Here is a 24,964-nt window from a genome sequence, read left to right as displayed (position 1 = left end):
AGGCGAAAGAAGACCACAACAAAGACGATGCTGATAGTTTTTTCTGTTCCAGGGGTGTCATGCACCACGAGTTCGTCCCAGAAGGGCAGACGGTGAATCAGGAGTTTTATACCCGCGTGCTCCAACACATGCGTGATGCACTGCGACGCCGTCGCCTTGACTTATGGGCATCTGGACAGTAGAGCCTTATCCACGTTAACGGAAGGCCGCACACTGCTCTCAGCGAGACAAAATTTCTCGCCAAGCACAGCATTACTGTACTTCCACATCCGCCATACTCGCCTCTCCCCATGCGATTTTTTTCCTGTTTCCTCGCGTGAGAAGAGCCCTAAAAGGTCGCTGGATGGGGAGCGTGGAGGTCAGTTCCTGCCTTCGGAATTCTATGACAAAATCCTGTCACCATGCTCTCAGCGACAGTTTCCAGTCTCAACTCTCCAGGATTATGCTTGCCAGGTACCGAAGCTTTACGGTAACAGAGGCCTGCTCTCGTTTGCTCAAGTGGGTGAAACAGCAGGACACTCAGCAAACTGGTGACAACCAAAAAGAAAAAAAGAAAAAAGTTGCTCTTCTTCCTTACCTATATCGCATCACCCATGGGCTGCAATATGTGGCTAGTCGATATGGAGCTATGATTGCAGCTATGTCAGCTCCAATCAAACTAAAGCAGTTATGTCCGGCAATCCAAAGGGAGAGGGAACCGTTGAAAAAGAGGAAAGGTTGTGGCACCACGCACAGAGACAAGTTCGTCGCTTGTCGCAAAGGGGTTGTGTACCAAATTCCACTCTCCTGCGGAGCCCGGTACATCCGGCAGGCTGAACGTTGCTTAAATAAAAGGTTGCAGGAGCACAGAAATAATATAGACAATACTTGGTAAGCCACTGTAAAAACTGTGAAATGATGAAAAAGACGAAAAATGCACAGCGAGTACGAAAAATGCACAGCCATGTGCAGTAGCACAATGTTGCTTTACATGCACTGTGATCAGACCAAGCGAGAATTAATGGAAGCTTACCATATCAGTCAAGAGCCAAAGTGTGTCAACAAACCGTCAGTTACTTTCAATGCCAAAGAGATAGCTTTTCTTGGTGGCCTTTGAGCGTCGCGTGCCTCTTTGCCTCAAGTTTTATCAATTTTAGTGTAACATGTGATGTACTTCGTGCGTGTTTTTTCCTCTATAAGCGCCAGGTGTTGCTAATAAAACCATAGTTCAGAGTCAGCGCTCGTCCGTGTCCTTCTTGTTCTTGTCCGACGTTGCTCGCGCTGTTTTACAAAAATGCCTACATTTTCTAGTGAATGCTGGCAACAGTGCCGCGCAGAGACTGCATTCCGGTCTGTTCCAGCACCCGCCTGGCCCCAACAATCTGTGCAGGACACGTCGTGGTGCTGTAAATACGCTGCACTTTAACTCTGAACGGACAGAACTAATCCACACTCAACGACACTAGTGTCTTGCGGCCCTCACAGCCTGGTTTCAGCTTAACGGTCACCCCGTGCCATCGGTATAACCTCTATCCGAGTAGTTGGCGCGCACAGCGCCGCGCGAGTCTCCTCAACCAGGTGGCTCCAGTCTGTCCAATGGAAGGATGGAGAGTTACTCCTCGTTCTTCGACTCGTTTCGCACCAGTCTGGTAGTGATCGCTCGAGGGTTGCTCGTATCCTGGTTAGCGCAATACTCGATCCGTGCTTTGTATATCAAGGCCGATATCATCGTGTTATCCTAGAAGCACTATGGGCCCTCTGCAGTCTGTCAATTATTCCGCAGTGCGTGTCGTCATGGGCCTTCCACAGCTGACAGCCTTACCTCTACTTCTTGCTGAAGCCCTGCCCAAGATTATCGACGACACTCTTTACCAGCGTCGATCGCATTCATCATAAAGCGTCAGCAATACCCCGTGTCCGTAGCGCTGGCAGCGACCCTGTCAGGCACAAAAGTCTCCAGGAGGCCCGAGTGCCGTAGGCCGGACGGAAGTCCCCCTGTCTAATACGCTGAGAGTGTAGTGACACTTCCCTTTTTCTGCGGTTTTCTTACCAGAACTTGGTTGCCCATGATTACGTAGAGGCTCCCCTGAAAGAATCTAAACCTGCAAAAGAGGAGATAGCTGGGCTTGTCGGTGTAAGTCCGTTCTTAAATACAGCGCGAAGGACAAGACAAGGCAAGTCTTTCGTTCCATCCATTGCGTCGTTTTCAACAACGAATCAAAATCTTCCAGCACATATAAAGACAAAGAAAGTTTGGCCATTGTTTAGCGCCGGTTGCAATAAATTCGTGGTGGGAAATTTTATTTCACTCACTGAGTGATCATTCATGCAGTCGCTCGTGCATTCGGCTGCCATGTGACACTGCCTTCTGCATACGCTGAAGTTTTCAGAATTTTAAAGATAAAACACTCACCGGCAGCGCGATGCATCACGGGGTTGCGCCGTTTCAATCCCAGATATTGAAGAGTGAGAAAAGGGAGAGTACGAGTAAAAGAGGCCAGCACGCTGCAACGTGAAAGAAGAGAGCTACCGTTGCAACCCGTGCAGTTTTGGCCCGGTTAGTACATAGCCTTCCATCTTGAAAAGCTCCTGTCTCGCTGAGAACGGAATCTTAAGGTTGCACAAAACCTTCGTCGAGCCCCGGGTGCTCTTCAGCGCGGCTGAGGCAAATGCAGAGTGATGCAGGGCACGAAGACAGAGAGACAAAGGAAGGGAATTCCTCCCTAAACAGTTGCAAGTCGTATCTGTAGTAGCAAGGCTTTTACAACTGAAAAGAAGGAGAAAAATATGCCTAAAAATACTTGCATATGTCTTCGGGAAAGAGTTGGGCCTGGAGCCGCATTTTTTCTAGTAAAGAGCACGCAAATGAAAAGAGCCCCATGACGTGGACACATTTGTCATGCGTACAAGTGGGACAGATTGGAGCTGAACGACTGACCGAAGCGCAACGACGTTGTCTTTCTTTAGAAATGCCTGTTTAAACTCAGAGTGACGTAATTTGAAGGCACGGGCTCCTTTTCCAAGCCATCCATCCTCGAAAGCCGAGTACCAGGCGGGAGATAACCTTGTACTAATGTGAAGTAACCGGAGGGTAGCCGGCCCACTTACTCCCGAAGAGAAGGCAGGTACTCTACCTCGAGTTCTGTAGTGCAACAGCGTAACGGCACGAGCCAAAGGAAGAGAACGGACAAGACACAGCGCTGACTAACAACAGACAGCTTGAAGCCAAAGCCTATAAAGGCTCAGGCGACGCTGAAAAAATCGGAAACAGGTCTGACCAACGTGCCCACCAGTTTATGTTCACCCGCCGCGCTGGCTCTTTCTTGATCCCTTCTTTCACCCCTTCCTTTATCTCTTCCCTTACGGCGCGGTTCAAGTGTCCAACGATATATGAGACAGATACTGCGTCATTTTCTTTCCCCCAAAACCAATTATTATTATTAGTTTACGTTCTACCTTGATGCCACGACGGCCGGGGGAGCCACATTTGCAGCGTTCGTATGATGTAGATGTTGTTTGAGGCACGGCAGGTAAGGTGAAACCGAAAGGAACAAAGAGAACAGAGTAGCGCTTTCTCTCTTTTTTTATTGCGCAAATATGCTCTTCGGCATAAGAGGGTCATAGGTACAGGTGCGGGCCGGTGTCAGTGTCGGTTAACATTTTCACCGCTCCCTAGAAACCCTTCTCCTCTCTTACATACACGGTCTACGGCCAGTGACCAGACGGCTGAATAAGGGAGGGCTTAAAAAAGGCAAGCTGCAACTCGCCCCCACTCATACCTGATGAAGGAACCGAGTGGTTTCTGAAACATCGTTTTCTTTTTTGCAGTGTTTGTTTTGTGGTCTATTCTGACTTAAACTCCATTTCCCAACCAGACAGACCTCTGCCTAACGTTTTCTTTTGAATACAAGTAAGCTTTAGTAAGACAGGCTGTGACCCGATGATAATAATAATAATAATAATAATAATAATAATAATAATAATAATAATAATAATAATAATAATAATTGGTTTCTGGGGAAAGGAAATGGCGCAGTACCTGTTTCATATATCGTTGGACACCTGAACAGGGCCGTAAGGGACGGGATTAAAGCAGGGAGTGGAAGAAGAAAAGGGTGCCGTAGTGGAGGGCTCCGGAATAATTTTGACCACCTGGGGATCTTTAACGTGCACTGACATCGCACAACACACGTGCGCATTAGCGTTTTGCCTCCATAAAAACGCGGCCGCTGCGGTCGGGTTCGAACCGGGGAACTCCGGATCAGTAGCCGAGCGCCCTATCCACTGAGCCACCGAGGGTGTGAGCCGATCGAGGACTCCTTTTTGTTCAGCTGTGGAGACCTCCGGGAATGTAGCCGCGTGCCTTTCCTCTCGAGTGGTTGCGCACAGGAGGACGTTAGTCGCAACCATTTCCTCATTAAGTAAATACTTGCCCTCGACGAGTGGCTCAACCTTTTTAATACTTGACGTGGCGACAACACAGCGTTGAGCTCCGAACCTTTTCTTGTCTCGTGTATTGACTGAATGACTCAGGATTAAACAAAACAGCTGCCAGATTTTTATTCCTTCAAAAGCGCAACAAGTAGAGAGAGAGCGTCGCACTGTGCGTTGTATTTATTTTATCCTTACATATGTCAATGCGAGCAGGCACTATTGCACTATTGCATGATGAGCAAGCGAGCGTGTATCACAAGACAGCACGAATGAAAAGTTGCACCCGCGCTGCACCAGCCACGTGATCGCTGTGTGCATGGCCTTCGAGTCACGCGTTGAGCACTGCTATCTGAGCTTTCATACACATCTCCTCTAGCGTTCTCTACAAATGCTTTCGAGCGCTGACTCCCCGGACGAGGCGATGCTGGAAGATGGCCCGCTCAAGAGCGCGAGGGCAAAAACTGTGCCCTACACTCTAAACATAAAGGAGTGGAAAGAGAGTAAGTACTCCTTTTTACTCCCATATAGGCGTATTCGTGTTAAAAGTGCACACTCTAAACTGAAAGGAGTAAAAAAAGGGGCAAGCTGTCTTCTCCCCTAAGGGAGTTACCGCATTCCCTTTTATAAAAGGAAACGCGCTGACTCCTTTAGAAGAGAGGACAGCGTACTCTTTTTTTACTCCCGTATAGGCGTATTCTTGTTAAGAGTGCACACTCTAAACTTAAAGGAGTGAAAAAAAGGGGCAAGCTGTCTTCTCCACTAAGGGAGTTAGCGCTTTGCCTTTTATAAAAGGGAGCGCGCTGACTCCCTCAGGAGAGAGGACAGCATACTCCTTTTTTCGCACCAGTATAGGCGTATTCGCGTTAAAAGTATACCGCGTGGCGCGAGATAGGTGTCGCACGAGGCGTGAAATCACATCAAAAGCGTGAAATGTTAGCAAAAACATCCTACAGGCACTCGTTGTCGAAACCCACTGGGCGCAGGAAGCCATCATCTCCGTCTTTTGTACGCAGCGAAGTATAATTTTAATGAAAAAAAAGAATAAATTCCAGAGCTTGCATTTCACCCACTTGTACGTCCGAACTTGGCCGAAACTCCTGTTAACCCGCACTGCAGCGCTTACTTTGGACGACAAGCCAGGTATAAGCTCAAGGCGGATAACTTTTAAACGGCGCTCACGTTTTTGTAAGCGTATACTGCATGCATGGCCGCGTAGGCATTGCTATCCGGATGAGATTGGAAGAAGTAGCAGACAAAGAGAAGACACAAAATAGCCTGAATAGAACACATCCGGGGCTTCGGTGGGAGTGCATTTCTGCAGCACTTGCGCCCAGCGGACCTATCGTGTGTGCTTACTATTTCTGTTTGTTTGTTTGATTGTGTTTGTTTGTGTTATTGACACACATGACACACTCCGCCAACAGCATCACGTCCTCTCAGAGAGCATGCGGGCATTGGTGGCCCAGTGGTCCTCACCTGGTAAACCCGCATATCTCCGGAAAATAAATGGTGGGGAGCTGCCCCTAACTCCGCACGGTATTCTTCACCCGCCGGTTAAAAGCGTTGTTCCACATATTAATTTTACATTCATGCTCTCTCCTCATGTAACCTGTCACAGTGCGTTGGTGTATACACTGTGTGATGTTATGTGCGATCGGCATACGACTGGTTCGCGGAAACCGTTGTTTATGTACGTGATATGCACTGAGTGTGTATATAGTTGCGAGAAGGTTCTCGTGTCTCTGTCTGGTGCACTGTCACAAGTTAAACGAGTGCAGTGTTCGTTGTGGCATTTCCCACTGACAGTGAATAGTTGGTACTAATGTACATATAGGCCTTAAGGCTAAGGGAACAACTGTGCAGCAAACTGACGGGCTCGTGGCTCATTTGATCTCAGGGTGCAATTCAAGAATTAACGATTCATATCCCCGTTTTTTTTAATTTATCTGCTTCCCGAAGCCTGACTATGGCGGAGCAAAGCCTACCTTTCTTTAAATTGGCTTTTGGAGAAAGGAAATGGCGCAGCATCTGTCACATATATCGACGAACACCTGAACCGCGCCGTAAGGAAAGGGGTAAAGGAGGGAGTGAAAGAAGAAAGGAAGAAAGGGGTGCCGTAGTCGAGGGCTCCGGAATAATTTCGACCACCTGGGCATCTTTAACGTGCACTGACGTCGCACAGCACACGCGCGCCTTGGCGTTTTGCCTCCACAAAAACGCAGCCGTCGCGGTCGGGTTCGAACCCGGGAACTCCGGATCAGTAGCCCGAATTCTCGGGTTCGAACCCGACCGCGGCGGCTGCGTTTTTATGGAGGCAAAACGCTAAGGCGCCCGTGTGCTGTGCGACGTCAGTGCACGTTAAAGATCCCCAGGTGGTCGAAATTATTCCGGAGCTCTCCCTACCTCAATTATATTCTACTAAGTATTCATCCGTCCTTTCATTCCCTCATGGCTATTTTGGTAGGACGCTCCGCGAAATATTGGCTGGAGGGTGGCTCGCACCGCCAATAAAAATTTCAGGCTTAAATCACTGAAGACGAAGAACGCAATGGAGGGGATCCGCGGTTGTGCTTTACTCTTCATTAAGCTTACATCACCATTTTGTATTAAAATTCCAGCGCCTTTTACTAGAAAAAGTGCACGCGAATGAGAAAAAATTGCTGCGATAAACATGCGCTGGACATACTAAATTTGGGGCTAAATGCCGGCTCTGCCAAGCCAAGGGAGAGGGTAGTGCTTCCTACGGCGAGTGGCCGGTCACACCGACGAAAGTGGGGAAATTAAGGAGTTGTAACTACCGCATACATTCGCCGCGTTATAAGGTAGTGAAGTCGCGCATTCAAAACCAAACATCAGCCGGTAGTTTCTACACTTGGTAGTCCTTGATATGTCCCATCATTACAGCCTGGTTAGCGGATTCAATTACGGTATTTCTAATTTTTGCTTTCTGTTGACTCGACTCCCGACAAGAACTCGTGTCTCTCTACTGTGGGCACGTGACCAGCAACGAGACAACGCCAGAGTCAACGTCGAAAGCCGACCGAACTTCTTGAGATTTCTGGCACGTCAGTGGGACGTTCATCCTCAGCTCTCAGCGGTATTCGTCTCCCAATTTTATTAAGCTTGAGATTGATGTGAGATGTAACTTTTACGAATGTTCCTTTTCCTTCTCTCTCTTCCGATATCACCTTGCAGCAAATATGAAAGATGATGCGTAACCTCCAATTGAGTGAAATTAGGTGTAAAATCCCTCCGCATAGGTACGTATAAAAATTTGCTGTTTTTACTTCTCCACTGGTCAAAAAAGAAAAACATTACGACTGACCACATTTTTTCTTTTGTTAACATATATATATATATATATATATATATATATATATATATATATATATATATATATATATATATATATATATATATATATATATATATATATATATATATATATATATATATCAAAAGTGATTTCTGGCAGCTGATTTGGTCAATATGATATAAAATCACCAAAAATTGAAGAAAACATAACAGGATTTAATTCACGACGTTTCGGCTGGAGGACCAGCCTTTTTCGAGTGAATTAAATCCTGTTATGTTTTCTTCAATTTTTGGTGATTTTATATATATATATATATATATATATATATATATATATATATATATATATATATATATATATATATATATATATATATATATATATATATATATATATATATATATATATATATATATGTTTCTTCTATTATGCTTCTCAGTGTGTTGCGAAAGTGCTCAAAAGAAGACATCTGCCTTTCCTGAATGCCACTAATACAGCTTGTTTCTTTCTCCGCACTGATAGCGTACAGACAACTGGAAATGTGTCCCGGAACTCGTCACCGCCATTAGTACCCAAGGAATGTGCTTTCATGCGGCGCCAACCTCGTTAAGTGGCGAATTCATTTGCATACTTTGACCGACAAAGGGCCAATGAACTAGCAGCATTCATATCATTCAACTGCCTATTATTCAGCACAAAAACTTTTTTTGTACTTGAAGTTTGCGTTATTGAAAGCTAGTGTAAAGAACATTGTTGTGTGTTAAGCAGTTAGCAGAGTCACTGCTGGTTCTGCTTCGATCTCACAGAGCACAGCTGCAGAGTTGCGACTTAGTACCCACGAGTTAGAGGCGTAAAACTGCAACTGCTGTTAGAACTACATATCCCGTTTGAATCAGCTTGACAGCAGTGATAAGATCATTCGCGATTCAAAGCTTGTTTACAGAACATCACTCGCGTCACAGTTGCCGCGATCAGGAGGCATTTTGCAGAGCTTCGACCACCCTCCGCCGACAGAAAGAAAAGGGCGTGTTTCTTGGTGTGCTCGAATACATCGGCACTGAATTTGCAGCTCAAAGCACAACTAAGAAAAGGTGCAACGGAGAAGACAGCCATAAACTTCACAACCTCTCCCTTCTTTTGATACCAAGTTTTAGACTCATCCGTGCCTACAGCGGGATTGTAGTCGCCCATTGCGGAAGATCTATGCTGGGCAGCTACATCGACATATACACCGTGTTAAAGGAACATGGTATCACCTTATATTCACCAGTCGTAAGCGAAAAATTTTTTCTCGTCGATTGCGGCCGACGCTTTTGAGCAAGACCTAGCTGTGTCGGTCCGAGAATTGACAGCAAATGCCCAGCTACTACAATAAAGCACGCTGAGAGCAGTGCTTCAAAGTTGGCCCCTGCAATAAAACCAGGAACGCATCAATGAAACGACAGGGTATATCGAGCTTTCCATGGCTGTTCATGTACCACGTGTTTTAGCATAGAGCCGCTGTATATCGCAATCCACCACCGCACATGCGCAGATGGCCCTGAGAGCCCACGTGCGCCTGCACCTAACCAAGCAGCGCCCATTATTGGCCCAATATTGGAAATATATTGGCAAATGCCGGGCCTACAGGATCCAGAGTGAAATCATCCATTTCCAGTGTTGGGCTGATTACCTGTGCTGCTTGGGCAGGCCTTCTTAGGCACTTTGGGCAGATCTGCGCATGCGCTGTCGCAGGCTGGTGGTAGCGGTGTAGGCTAGCGCCAGTAGTGTTCACTATGCTAAAACTCCGACGTCTCGGCAACACCGGACGACCGATTAAGCCGAGGTCAGTAAGCAAGCTGTCGTGGTGTCCGAAGGGATCAGGAATCCGAACACTCTCAGTCGAACGCCGACACAGACAGATGGCAGAGATTCTGCCGGAGGACGGAAATTCGCTCTCCACCATCAGCTACGCCACATGTTGGTGGTTGCCCAGGCGTCATCGAGCCATTCATGTGTCGCAAGGTTTTCGCGCTTGGTCAAACACAGCATCAAGAAAAGACGAGAACACAGATCAGCGTCGTCGACACTTCCGTCTTCCTGTCTCATAGCTGTTCTCTGTCACAGCATCGAACCTCCAAGGTGTGAGCAAACACGTTACCTTAGCGCAAGAATGAGTCCAAGTCACATATCTCAGTCACAGTTTAGCTAAGCCAGTTTCAAACAGCTTGAGAGCGCCCGCTATGTAAGAGGTAGGTGAGTAAATCTTCGTATGGAGGCTATAGCTGGTGCAGTAGAGTCCTTGTTTTGACGCTGGCTTGGTAAAGTGCCTTCTTCCTTTGAATCCCGACAGACAAACAAGGACAATAGAAGATTACGTAGGTAAAGTTCTTCTCCCTTCTAACACTGTCACCCACCTAGCCCTATTTTTCTTGTAGATGACGTGGCGACTAGTCCGAACCGTTAGTGTTAGTCCTCATTCAGCGCGAAGTCAGCTGAGTATAGCGGCACGCGTGCGAAGATGAAGAAGAAAAATTGGAGAGGTCACTTAAGCTCCGCCTTAAGGGTATGACGTGGTAGCGTAATGGGATAGGCTTTCCATTCTGAGCAGTTTGACACCTTGGAACTTATTTTTGATTTTTTCAATTGGTTCAATTATTTATTGATCAATTACACTCTAACTTTTCTTAATTACCAGCATCAATCATTGAGTTTTCATTCTGAACATTTTGACACCTTTGAATTCCTCTTTTTTCAATTTTTGTCATTTTTCACTTCTTTAATTAATCAACTAATTACAATGATCTTATTAACTCGCCGTCGCCTATCACACAACAATCAATCATCAATCACTAGAAACACATATTACCATGATAGGATTTTTTAAAACTTCCCGCGATTATTTCTGACCCGCGGTGCCGACCCCTACTACGCCGGCGGCTTTCGACCGAACGAGCTGTATACGCTGTCGCGTAAAAACACGATACAAGATTTCCGTTCTTTGTCTACTGGTGACGCACAGTCTTTGTGTATACATAAAACCCTCGGGATTCATTCTGGACCATTCAGCGCGGCTTGTTTTGCATCGCAAGCAATACAAACCCCCCGAAGGGTAAGAGGAACTCCGATCTTCACCCCTCAGAAGCTCACATTATCCAGGGGTGCCACAACCTCCCTTCCCTTCCCCTTTTAACGGCTTGGAAGCGAAGCCGGTGTGCTGTATATTTTCCCCAAGGCCTGTACGTAACCAACGCTTGTGTCGCGTTCTCTATTATTCCTGGTCCTAGCACTTCGCCACTTTCACCAAGCCCACCACTGTACAGACTAGCCTCCTTGAGCTTTCTTCAGAGCGAAGCAGAAGATGCCGTGTCGTACGACGTCCCGAGCAAGCGGGTGCCCAGCTGAACGATGACACAGTCTTCTTCTAAGCGGCTGCGCAAGCGGGCACAGACAGCACAGTCTCTGCTGATACCCTTCAAGGACGTCGCAGGAGAGGGTCCTCAGAAGCGCATGATGCGGGCCAGGATGAGCCAGAAGATGCTGGTGAAGAGGCACAGCGCGATCCCGAGCCAGGAGAGCGAGGCAGCCCAGTCGCGGGCGAAGCGTCGACAGCGCAGGAACTCGGAAGGGAGGGACCGGTCGAAGTCGGTGCCCGTGAGCACGCCCTGAGGCACGGTCCGCTTGAAGTGCATGAAGCAGCTGGTGAACACGGCGAACACGGCTGCGCCCAAGGAAAACCATGCGCGGAACAGCGCGTGAGTGTCTTGTTCCTTCGCCCTCCTCTGGGTGTCCTGGACGAAAAACTTAGCGACAAAGACTGTAACCGACTGCGCTTCAAATTAGCAACAATTCTCTACATTAACTGTTATTGTTTAATACAATGCACAAAAGGCCGGAATTGAGTGTCTCAGTTAGCCCTCCTTTGGGGGGGTTGGGGGCGGCAGAAAGTTAGGTGGGTGGATGAGATTAAGAAGTTTGCGGTTATACGGTGGCCGCAGCTGGCAAAGGACAGAGTTAATTGGAGAGACATGGGACAGGCCTTTGCCCTGCAGTGGGCGTAGCCAGGCTGATGATGATGATGATGACGATGGTGGTGGTGACGATGATGATGATGGATGTCCTGGACGAAAACCTCGCGAGAAAGACTAACCAACTGCGCTTCCCATTAGCAGCAATTCTTTACTTTAACTATTATTATTTAATACAATGTACAAAAGGCCGGAATTGAGTTCTACTTTATCCCTCCTTTGGGTGGGTGGGGGGCGGCAGATAGTTAGGTGGGCGGATGAGATTAAGAAGTTTGCGGGTATACGGTGGCCGCAGCTGGCAAAGGACAGGGTTAATTGGAGAGACATGGGAGAGGCCTTTGCCCTGCAGTGGGCGTAGTCAGGCTGATGATGATGGTGACGATGGGGGTGGTGGCGATGATGATGATGGATGTCCTGGACGAAAACCTAGCGATAAGGACTAACCAACTGCGCTTCCCATTAGCAGCAATTCTTTACTTTAACTATTATTATTTAATACAATGTACAAAAGGCCGGAATTGAGTTCTACTTTATCCCTCCTTTGGGTGGGTGGGGGGCGGCAGATAGTTAGGTGGGCGGATGAGATTAAGAAGTTTGCGGGTATACGGTGGCCGCAGCTGGCAAAGGACAGGGTTAATTGGAGAGACATGGGAGAGGCCTTTGCCCTGCAGTGGGCGTAGTCAGGCTGATGATGATGGTGACGATGGGGGTGGTGGCGATGATGATGATGGATGTCCTGGACGAAAACCTAGCGATAAGGACTAACCAACTGCGCTTCAAATTAGCAGCATTTCTATACTGGACCTGTTAATCTCGAATACAATACAGAAAAAGCCGCAATGAAAAGTCTGCAAAATCAACATGAAGAACCTCAACGTTTATACACGGCTGCGCCACTTTGTATATAATTTATAAACTCGTGGATGAACTTTTAGACTGGATTATTACAGCGCAGAAATTCATCCGGGACCCTGCCAGCACTTCGTTTGTGATAGGTTGTAGTAACAAAGCATATGCTATGCACTATGCATGCAAAGCATATGCATATACTCTAACATATTCAGAGTACAAACAACCCCCTCGCATGCAAACACACACACACACACACACACACACACACACACACACACACACACACACACACACACACACACACACACACACACACACACACACACACACACACACACACACACACACACACACACACACGCACGCACGCACGCACGCACGCACGCACACACACACACACGCGCACACTCTAACACACGCACGCACGAACACACATACACACGCACATACACACACACACACGCACACACACATACACATACACACACACACACACTGCTCGCGTGCGCCCTTCGCTTTTACGCGCGCCTGTACTTATCATAAACCGTGAAATCGTCATCATCATCATCAGCCTGACTACGCCCACTGCAGGACAAAGGCCTCTTCCTTGTCTCTGCAACCACTGCTGCCAGATGCAGCCACTTCATCCCCGTAAATTTCTGAATCTCATTAACCCACCTAACTTTCTGGAATTGCGCCTCTGCGCAAGGCATCCGGGCAGTCCCGCCACTCACAGCTCACGTACGAGTAAAGTTGCGCGAGGCGTCGCACTGCAGTGAGTGCTCACCGGCGAGTATGAACATGACTCCCGTGACCATGACGGCGGAGAGCTGGCGCTTGCAGATGCCGAAGCCCCCGACCAGGGCGCTGGCCCCGACCAGGATCAGGCTCACCAGGGAGCACGACATGGCCAGGTTCTTCATTTCTGCTCGCGGAGAGATGACTATTAACCATGAGACCATAGTCATACACTGAATAATTAATGACGAAGCTCGTCTACCATACGATGTTTTTAAACTCATTCTATCTTATAATTACTACTTCCTTTGTGTACAGCACGAAAGCTGTCGATTATTAAACGTTGTTGGGCGATAGGCACCTGATTGCAATTAATGATTTGTAGGCGGCCGCTAGTAATAGCCTTATCAGTTTATAGAATTCTGGAAACGCGAATACCCTCGCCGCTGTGGCTCAACAAATTTATTTTTAGTTAATCAGTTTAGTACTTAAAGTGATCACCCGTTTTTGACGTCCGCCATCTCTTGTATTACTATGACGACAAAAAGCTTCTCTTTATCTCAGAGACCCTTTTTAAAAATTCGTGATCCGCTTCCCTGAAATAACTGGTATATGTACCGACGACTGACATTACTTCATATACCTTTCCCTCGCGGAATACAGTTGTGCAGAGCGCGAGAAAAATTCCGGCAATAATTCTTCAGATCCAGCAAGTCTGGGCTTTCTGGGTTCATAGTTCAAGGACTTTGGTTGTTGCCGTTATTGCCTCCGAACGAAAGACACATGACCACAATGGGAAACTCTGATTAAGACACTTTTTCTAGCTTCCATTCCTCGTCTTCGGTGAAACCCGGGGTTCAGTTACCCCGACGGCAGTTTCGATCAAGCTACAGCACTGCTGTCTGCGGTTAGCGGGGGCGCATGCGTGGATGAATAGCGAGGCGCAATCACTGTCAAGCCAGGGCGAGCGGACGACGAGGGTCGAGACGCGCTCCTCGTCCGAGCTCGAGTAGTACGAGATGCAGCCGGTCAGCGCGTCCTTGGCCTCGCTGCCCAGAAAAGCGATGTCCTCCCCTGCGCCAGCGGAGGAGGAAAGACACATCAGACTCTGCCTGTGGAAAGAATTGTAAATTATATGCGCTGTTGCCGCAGCTCGCTTCTTTGAAACAGTGACTTATTTGTCTGAGAAAAATGAAAACGCGAGCAAGCACCGTTGATGCTTCCACATCTGGCCCGTTGGCTGAAGCACGGCTATATTCTAGGCACTACAGCAAGCAGACATCTTTAGCAACCACGTATACCGTGTACCGTGTTACCTTTACCATAACCGATGTGTCGGGAGCCCGCCCACCGCCAGTCCGCACGCGCTGATTGGTCCCGATGCGACAGGCTCGCGAGCAGCAGCTGGGTACCTGGCGCCATCTGTCGCCCTAAAGGCGATTTGCACATGCGCACTGACGGCGCGCGGCCTCCCGGTACTCCGGTGACGGCAACGCCAACACGGTATGCTAAAGGTGTCTAATAGTGTCGCTGTTTGTCCCACCATGAAGAGTCAACACGATAATAACAGTGCTATCGTGTGGTGCTGAGTCGACACGGTACCGACAGGGGGCTGTCGAGTCAGCCTCTGCGATGCATTAGTTTCTGCGTTAGTCCCATTTGCACCCCGCAGTTGATGCTTGAGGAAATTGTGGCCCCTTTCTCCGATAATCTTGTTCTCGGGGCACCGTACCGTCCAATGTGGAGCATATCCGGTGCACCCCTCCGTTGAGGTTGACCAGGAAGAGCGCAGAGGAGGAAGAGCCCCTCTCCTGCTGCCCACTGCTGCCTCCGCCGTCCGCCAGGCGGAGCACATTGCGCGACCGCGTCATCGCCAAGCCCCGCTGCTGGGCGAGAGAGGCCACGTGGTCGGCGTCGTACAGCACCTGCTCAGCGCCACGAAGAAGAACGCGGGTCGGTCAGGAAGCTGTCAGTTTAGAGACCGCTGTTAGCATTTGAATTGGATCGAATTTTATTTAATAAAACATGTTTGAAACAACATTTGTGGCCGCTGACACACCATCTCGGCCTCGCGCGTTGAAGGAATGATGATGATGAAGTCAAATTGAAGTTGGATTGTGTCTATAGATTGTCCGGTTACTCTAACGGAAAACACATTACATATACGTTGACTGAAAATGGAGCGCAGGAAAGGCCAGCGAATGAAATACATGTCAGTAAAACCCTGTTGATTCGGATTTCACGGCACCGGAGAAAATGTTCGGATTTACCGACTGTCGAATTATCAGGGAAACCAAGAACTCATAACAAATTGCCCGACGTCTACATGCTCTTATTTCGTGAAAAATTCTGTAATTGTTGATTGCGAGAAAACAGACTGTCAACAACTATTTTTTTGCTGTTTTGCCAAATGATTCAGTGTGCGCATACTGTCGGATGAAGAAAGAACGCATATGTTCTCTAGGATACTCAGGGTTTGAACTTCTCACATACGCACAAACCCCGCCAAAAAGAAAGCAGACCCTGTGTACACGCCCACCATCGTAATGTGAAATGACTAGAGGCGCCGCGATGACAAGGAGAACGCTGGCAGCACGATGCTGGACGTGTACGCGACGAGAACAAAGAATGGCGAAGCGCAGCACAAAATACCCCCCCCCCCCCTCCCACCGCACGTGAGTTCTATACTCATGGTCATATAGCGATGAGCACGACTTCCTTACCTTTCGGCTTGAAGCCAGAGCCACTCGTGCCATAGACTTCTGAATCCCTCTCGTCAACACTATAACCCCGTCTCTGAGGTCCTGTGCAGACGTGACCTCCGCCGCCTGTCAGAATTAACAGAAGTAAGGCCAAATTCATTCGAACTAACGAGCGTTTCAAGGAATAGAATAGTGCGTGCCTTTCACGGGACCGAACGGGCTGTCCAAATTATCCACTTTTCCCAAGTAACGGGGCTCGAATTAACGAGATTTTACAGTATTACTGTCACCGGCCGTTTTTCTCTCTCGCCCATCCCTGAGGCTGTTCTAAGTTGCCATCCATTTCTAAGCAGGAATCGCAGAGTCCTTCTCCGTGGACCATGACGTCACGAGTTGAAATTGAGTGGGAGGATTGATCCATTTTTAAATCCAATTTTCTGGGTAATAAGTGCGCCTCCCGCTAGCGAACAAACGCCAACGCGGCATTAAAGAACCAAAGAATCGATTTTTGCCAGTAACGAAAATTGGATGGACTTGTTCTCGGGGTCCCTTTCACAGCGCTTTCACGGGAAGTTCTGAATTTATTTTGTGAAAGTAGAAAAGGAAAGCACTGAGTGAAAGAACATATCAAGAACTGCGAATCCAGCGCCTGCTTCTGTGGCGCCTGTTCACCGCTGATGAGTGTGTGTGAGTTAGTGACCTCAAATGGATGTTGCTAACGCGAGGCGTTCACTATAAGAATGAAAAATCTCCTCTGATCTTTTCAGGGTATTAATCTGTAGAAGATAAACTATAAAGCTAAAAATGTTTATCTCGTTCGTCACCGTAGATAATTACAATCACGGTTTCAAAACAAAAGCTAAGACGACAGCACCTCCGCAATTGCTTGGATGGACACCTGGCGTTCTTCATAATGATTGTAAAACAAGTTGTGATGCCGTGTCTTACAATCGGGGTTTCAAAACAAATGCTAAGACGACAGCACCTCAACAATTGTTTGGATGGACACCTGGCGTTCTTCGTAATAGTTGTAAAACAAGTTGTGATGCCGTGTCTTAAAATCAAGGCTCCAAAACAAATGCTAAGACGACAGCAACTCCGCAATTGTTTGGATGGACACCTGGCGTTCTTCATAATGGTTGTAAAACAAGTTGTGATGCCGTGTCTTTCAATCATGGTTTCAAAACAAATGCTAAGACGACAGCACCTCTACACTTGTTTGGATGGACACCTGGCGTTCTTCGTAATGGTTGTAAAACAAGTTGTGATGCCGTGGTTTACAATCACGGTTTCAAAACAAATGCTAAGACGACAGCACCTCTACAATTGTTTGGATGGACACCTGGCGTTCTTCATAATGGTTGTAAAACAAGTGATGCCGTGTCATACAATCACGGCTCCAAAACGAATGCTAAGACGACAGCACCTCTACAATTGTTTGGATGGACAGCTGGCGTTCTTCGTAATGGTTGCAAAACAAGTTGCGAAGCCGTGTCTTACAATCATGGTTTCAAAACAAATGCTAAGACGACAGCACCTCTACAGTTGTTTGGATGGACACCTGGCGTTCTTCATAATGGTTGTAAAACAAGTTGTGATGCCGTGTCTTACAATCACGGTTTCAAAACAAATGCTAAGACAACAGTGTTGCAGGCAGTAGCCACATGCAGTGGCTAGGCGTCTGCGTGGCTTGGCTTGGCTGCGGGCGGCTCGTGGCGGCTGGCGCGCGTCTCGTGCCGGGATTCGCTGGGCGGGAATAGAACTGTCCGGTTGGCGTCTCAACGCTCTCGTTTTTGCTCAACCCAACAGACAGCACATCCACAATTGTTTGGATGGACACCTGGCGTTCTTCATAATGGTTGAAAAACAAGTTCTGATGCAGGAAAAACGCTAAGGCGCCCGTGTGCTGTGCTATGTCAGTGCACGTTAAAGATCCCGAGATGGTCGAAATTATCCCGGAGCCCTCCACTACGGCACCACCCTCTTCCTTTCTTCTTTCACTCCCTCCTTTACCATTCCCTTACGGCGCGGTTCAGGTGTCCAACGATATATGAGACAGATACTGCGCCATTTCCTTCCCCCCCCCCCCCCCAAAACCAATTATAATTATAATGCTGCGTCTTACTTCGCATCGTTTAATACGGTGTAAACATTTGCGTATTCAGTTTGCAGCCATGTTTGTCGTGATAGGTGGCAAATATTTGTTACTGGCGGGGTCATTTTTTTTTCATATGAGGTTTAGATAAAGTACAAAAAGTAGTTTCTATTCTACCTAATTACAATGTTCTGAGAAGTATTCCTTCCGCGCATGCTGCCTAACTATTCTGCAATGTACAAAACGCCCTCCATGTCGTCAGGATGACGTGGCCGCCACGTCAGACCCTCTTCGGGCTTTTTTGCTGTTTACCTCTGACCATTTTGCACGAACCTTATAGAATAAGCGACAAAAATAAGCAACCACCCCAAATAATTCAGTGTTTGTCCGCTGGGACGAAGATTTCTTCTTTGTCCAGCATCAAGGCCATAGTAACTTCGTGGAGCGCACTCGTTTCTGAAGCAAATTTGTTGGAGTCTCTCGCAATGCGTACTGATAACGCGCTCTCTTCAATGCTTGCGTAATTCCCGAAGAGAGTTCGTTTAAGAATTTTTTATCCTCGAGCCTCTAATAAGCTTTCGTCACTCTTGTAATGGGAGCAACGTCCTGTACACAGCGGCATATATAGAGACAGAGCTTCCATCATGAAGTGCCAACGTGGCTGAATTCGTCGACCGAGCTAATTATTCCTACGCGAGTGGCCACTCAGGATCACTCACTGGGCAATAGCCTCACAGACGACGCAAAGCGATTCACATTCTCGCGGCATCTGGTGGACGTGATGACAATACCTGCCCCATTTCTCCTGTCATTTTGTTAGTAGTAGTAGTAGTAGTAGTAGTAGTAGTAGTAGTAGTAGTAGTAGTAGTAGTAGTAGTAGTAGTAGTAGTAGTTTATTAAAATAATAATAAAAAAAGAAGGAAAAGGTTTTTGCTGGCCCCGGCATCTGCCATCGATACTGAAGCACCTGAGCTGGGGTAGCGGAATTAAAGGATAGCAGGCATAATGGAGAAATTAAATGAAAGAGGTGAGGGAACAGGAAGAGAGGATATGGGGAGAGGTAATATACACAAACTATTTACACAATAATAAATATGAACAGGAGTCATTTTGTTAGAGTTCTTTTTTTGTTTTGGAGATAAACCATTAACGTTTTAAAGCCCACGTCGCCGTAGTCTGAGACACTTTAAAGCCCGGTCTGATGCCCGTCTCACTCTCTCCCAAAGCAAAGAGACTTGAACGCTTTCAACCTACACCACTAGATGCCGCCTCTGCTTGGGGCCCCTCTGTTTGTGTGACGTTATCTGGTCGGCTCCTTCCAGTGACGGCAGCTGGGAGTTTTCACCCGTGAATGTTCTGTACGTTACGGAAACTCAGATGGCCCGCAGAGAAGGGAAGCAACAAAGCAGAGAGAGGGAGAGAAAACGAGGTTTCCTCCGCACCAGCTCCCAGTGGTCACTGAGGAATGCGAGCAGCAGGCACAGTGCCGATCCCAGGCTAAGCAGCAGGGTGGCACCCAGGTAGAAGGAAGTGGCGTCGCAGCCTCCGCCCTGCTGCTGCTGCTGGTGGTGCGTTGTGGTGGTGGTCCCGGACGGCACGTGATGGTTGCCGGGGCCCCCCGCCGAGATGCTGCCACGAGGCTCCATGGATGCTGCCCCGATGGCGCCGACCCGCTGACGTCACCTCCTGGGAAGGACAGAGTGCCAGTACTGGATACCCGTGCTTACGCGGCTGGTGGGATAGCTTACCGCACTTATAAACACGGTCTATAAACAGTCTATAGACTTTTACAGACTCTATTGCCTTCCTATAAATATTTCTTTTTATCTATTCATAGTCTATAGACTGTTTATAGACAAAAGTCTACTAAAAGTGTATGGCCATAAATCTATAGATTATATATAGACTGTCTAAAGGATTTGTATTGCCTATAGACTGTTCTCTAGGCCTTGTCTATACAGAGTCTATAAGCTATATAGACCGAAGTCTATGGACAGGCTATATACTGTCTAAACAAAGTTTTGTATGGGCGAGGCCATCTCTCCCAATAAAATATACGTTCTTCGAAGCCTAAGTATGTACCTCGAAACCGAGAGGCGCAGTGTACGCCATGATCGGCATTAATCACAACGTGCTAGGCCGCGTGTTAATCACCAAATGACTTGACAAGAAAAAAGTCCTGAAGCTGTGCGTTCAGCTGCGCGTTCAGCTGTGCTCTCTGCTGTCACATTTCCAGAACACATTCTCCAGCACTATGCGGAATTTATCACGGCAACAGCCGCACGATAACTGAAGCGTGTCGCTAAATTTAGACAGACGAAACTGCGGAGGTCCTTTCCGAACAACGTTTCGACAATGTTTCAACAATATTTCAACGATGTTCAACAATGTTTCAATGTTTCAGTGCTTCGACAATGTTCTACAACGTGCAATTGTTCGGGGTCGGTTTGTGCGGTCGAAGCTCGCCACCGCCGTGGCAGCGGGCATTCAGCTGCAGAACATGAGGACGCGGGATTCAATTCGGCCTTCTGTAATCTGCGGCGTTCGCCTTGATGAGCATAAGGACGCCGGAAGAAGACCCGGCCGCAGCGGCCGCGTTTCTGTGGCGGCGAAATGCAAAGGACGACCGTATCTGCGATGTCTGTGCGTGTTACAAAACCCCAAGTGCGGCGGATTACAGCGTGATTGTCTTAAAAACATTTCTTTAGACAGTCTATAGACTGTCCATGAACTTCTCTCTATTAAGGCTATAGCCTGTCTATGGATAAAAGCTAGAGGATAGTTATGGCAATACAAATTCTATAGACCGTCTACGGGCAATCTGTGGATTTAGGGCCATACACTTTTAGCAGACTTTCTATAGACAGTCTGTAGACTATGAATAGCGAAAAATAAATATCTACAGGAAGGCAATAGACTCTATAAGAAGTCTATAGATTATCAATAGACAATTTTTATAAGTGAAGACACAACGACAAGGGACGGAAACAGTCAAAGACACATACTGGCGCTGACTATCAATTGTAACAGCTAATAGAGCCCGAAGTTCAGGAAATGTAGTTTACAAGAGTGAACTCACTGGCTATAGTTGGGATAGTCGGGTAAAACCAGCTAGCCCGTCAACTCGCTCTTGCAGAGCCCAAGTGGTCAAAATTGGATCACACTGGATCACACTTTTATGAGACTATACGGACGACCTCCCGCGTCCTGACGTAATGCAGCTCCGTAACTCAAAGCAGTGGGAGGCAGTGCTGTTCAGCTCAGACCTGGAGACCCAACTCCGGGCAGTGCAGAGAGCCAACGAGGTCGCCGTAAGTCACGGGCTGACGGCCATCTAGCGCGACCGAGACCTCACCTTAAACCACTTCCTGCCGGCGAATAAATGTTAAGTCGACAGCAATTAGGTTGATGTCTTGCAAAAACGACAGGGTTTCTCCGTAACGAAATTTCATGAATGGTCGAGAGGGTCGTGATGTCATCAGCCCCGCCAAATTTGAAAATCTGATAACAAGAATGCTCGAGTACCTTCCATTGGATTATCGTATGGAATTATACTAACCCTACCGACTCTTCCGCCTTAACGGTGCTCGGCTGCTTGCCCGAAAGACACGGGTTCGATCCCGGCCGCGGCGGTCGAATTTCGACGGAGGCGAAATTCTAGAGGCTTGTGTGCTGTGCGATGTCAGTGCACGTTAAAGAACCCCAGGTGGTCGAAATTTCCGGAACCCTTCACTACGGCGTCTCTCATAGCCTGAATCGCTTTGGGACGTTAAACCCCATAAACCAAACCACAAACCAATCTTCCACCTTTACACAACCACTAAGCCCACTTAATCCACCCTGATCCACCCACTAGGCCCCGCTAATCCACCTTAATCCATTTTCTGGGATGAGCCTAATTCCAAAATTTTGGGGGGTCGTTTGGAATACTTGGAGGTCGGCCTCGCATTTTCTTCGTCATGGATGAGGTTAAGAACCCTCCAAGGCTCATATCTAATCTGCATGTACTGAACAAGACGCACCCCACTGTATACACCGACATGTGTCCATGGCGCGAGTAAGTGTATGCATGACACATTGCAGGAAAGGGCGTAGCACCACTTCTAGCGTTAATCGGCTGGGATGTCCCGCACACGCCTTCAAAAAAGGGCCGCCAAAAGTCACTTGTCTCTTTGGAAACTTGCCAGCCACGTAAGAGAGCAGAGGTCAAGCAGTGCGCACTGATTGCTTTATCTGGGAGGGGTGACGTGTGATGGCAGTGCAACACTTCAATCGCTCTGTCCGCGTCAGCGCAGCTGCTTTAGTGATTAATGCGGTCAAATCAGAAATGTGGGCTAACTGGTTATGATTCATTATAAACGGAAGACTAGCGCTCAAGACGTGGACATGGAAAAGAATGAGATGAGACAAGCGCTAAACATCAACTGAACATCAGTTGATGTTCAGTAAGCAATCTAACAATCACTAACAGTGTTCACGCATTAACGGCTATGCTCACGTATTTATTTGCTTATTTGAGAATGCCCTCGACAACTTGACTGGTGCACGTGGACTTGATACAAAAGGCACTCACGCGGGTAATGCGGCACAGCCATTGCTGCCGTAGCTGTGAAAGTGTCGGAGATTATTTTTTACGCGATAAAGCATACAGCTCGCTCGGTCGAAAAACCGTCCGCGTAGTCTCAGCAGCCCGCGTCGGAAATAATCGGGGGCTGCGCAAAAAAAAAGTCGTATCATGGTAATTTGTGGTTCTCGTTATTGATAATTGATTGGTGTGTGTAGGCGATGGCGGTTTAATTAAATATTCGCAATTAATTGAATAAATAAAGAAATAAAAATGAAAAAAGGGGTTCAAAGATGTCAAAATGCTCAGAATGAAAAGCCAATGCTCGGAGATGCTAATTAAGAAAATTTGGAGTGCGTAATTGATGTATTAATTTTTTAAGCAATTTTAAAAAGAAAAATGCGTTCAAAGGTGTCAGACTGTTCCGAATGGAAAGCCTAACCCACTACGCTATCGGGTCATAGCCTTAAGGCGAAGCTTAAGTGTCCTCTCCAATATTTTATGGTCTATGGCAGGAAAAAACAGCGTTTCAATACCTCTTAGACTTGTCCCCTTGACCGTGGTGTGGGCAGCGCAAGATGATAAGAACGGGATAACCTTCAGATTATAGTCGGAAGTCATCGGCACGTATCCTGTCCCTTGTCTGATTAGAAAAAAAATTCATTTACATATGTACACATGCCAAGCTTACCGAATACACTGACATTCACAAGTAGACATGACGCTAAGCATGTAAGGCGAGCCAATTAAAGAGGTACCATAAGCATATTTAAGTAACTAACAGGAATTGCTTGTGGGCGATGTAAAACGGGATATCATACCTATTGACAGAAGAGTGAAACAGCAATAATCTGACACGGAAAAGAAAAGAGACCTCAGCGCCAGTTTTGTTGCGCTGCTCACTATGCAGTCATGTCGAACCAACTGCCAGCACGCCTTATACCTTCGTGAGCCCCTCCAACTGAGAACTATAAAATGACCCCAGCCCGAGCCGTGTCTTCGTCGAAGCGAAGTGGCAGGCAGAGGTCGGTCACACTGATTACAGGAATAGCACGGGTCAGCTGCGCACAGAAAGCAAAAAAAGAAAGGAGTGTCTTCGGAAGGGGGAGGGGGGGGGGGGCGGCGAAGAACGGCCGCATTTGTGCAATCACGCCCGTCCACGCCGCCGCGGTCACCACAAAGCCCGGCGCATGGGCGCACGCGTGTCTTATCGATTGGCCGACGGTGCCGTGCTTGCTATATAGTGCTCCCTCTCCCACCCTCCCTCCGACGGCCACGACCTTCGCGGTGCACTGGGCAGCCGTCACCCAGGGAGGATGTCCTATTTTACTGCCGGCGTTGTAGCCAGATCGCGATCTATAGTTCACAAGCTACGGCACTCTAAACAGAAAGGAGTCAAAATGAACAAAGCTCTCCTCTAACCCATTCGCTTTTAGACAAAAGGTTAGAAAAGGTATTGCACTAGAGGACAGCTTATACTTACTTTTTACTCCCACATAAGCGTATTCGTGTTTTCGTGTTTAGAGTGCTAAAGAGACAGACGCTTCTCCCTCGGCTTTTGACAACAAAAAACTGCCGCTCTCTTTCGCGTTCCCCGAAAGCGTTCAAAATGCTTCCTGTTGGAGAGGTGTACTTGTGAAGGAGACTTTGAGGGTGGCCATTAGCGTTGAAAATAGAGCCGTTCTGAATGTACACGGGAACGTATACGTGTGCGAGAACGCAGGCGTTCGCTAAGAAATCCAGCTATTCAATCGAGGCTGCCTTCCCTTCCTCCGTCTTCCAGTCCCACCCCACTATAAACACGAATACGCCTGTAGGGGAGTAAAAAGGGGTGTAAACGGTCCTCTAGTACACACCCTTATATAAGAGGGAGTGCCCTAGAGGACAGCTTACTCCCTTTTTACGCATCTCCGTTTAGAGTGTAGAGGACGCTGTGTTCTGTCGAGGCTGCACTTGGCACGAGGAAAGTGCCAAGGTTGGTCCCTACAAATGTTTCGCGTATCAAATTTGACGACGTGAACGGGTTGGAGTTGCTGCATGCGAGACATGGAAACGATGGAAGCACATCGCTCAGCCTATCAGATTTAGACGCGACAAATGCCTTGGGATTTAGAGACAACAACTGCGCGGAGACAATTTGCAGGAAGTATAGAGCGGGTAAAAATGTAATTAGTATCTCACTAATGAGTATGTGTCTAGTGCACTCCGCTAATTACCGCATTACTAAGATTCAAACAGAGCCAACGCCCCCCCCCCCCCCCCCCCCCCCCCTGTACC

At 47.7% G+C, this 24,964-nt stretch overlaps 1 protein-coding gene across 1 annotated transcript in view; it reads right to left on the bottom strand.

Moving 5' to 3' along the window:
* Positions 1–8,163: 8,163 nt before the first annotated feature.
* LOC144100169 (uncharacterized) overlaps positions 8,164–24,964 on the bottom strand; it is a 25,200-nt gene continuing 8,399 nt past the window's right edge. The window contains exons 2-6 of the mRNA XM_077633192.1: positions 19,566–19,809; positions 15,059–15,251; positions 14,278–14,400; positions 13,376–13,513; positions 8,164–11,429 (exon numbers count right to left, since the gene is read on the bottom strand). Of these exons, the coding sequence (XP_077489318.1) occupies positions 11,209–11,429; positions 13,376–13,513; positions 14,278–14,400; positions 15,059–15,251; positions 19,566–19,769 (879 nt within the window). The 5' untranslated portion in view covers positions 19,770–19,809 and the 3' untranslated portion in view covers positions 8,164–11,208. The remainder of the gene's footprint in view (positions 11,430–13,375; positions 13,514–14,277; positions 14,401–15,058; positions 15,252–19,565; positions 19,810–24,964) is intronic.

The sequence above is a fragment of the Amblyomma americanum genome, chromosome 8 (genome assembly GCF_052857255.1).
Source record: "Amblyomma americanum isolate KBUSLIRL-KWMA chromosome 8, ASM5285725v1, whole genome shotgun sequence".
NCBI classification, from domain to species: Eukaryota; Metazoa; Arthropoda; class Arachnida; order Ixodida; family Ixodidae; genus Amblyomma; species Amblyomma americanum.
This window is presented reverse-complemented; position numbering and strand designations above follow the sequence as displayed.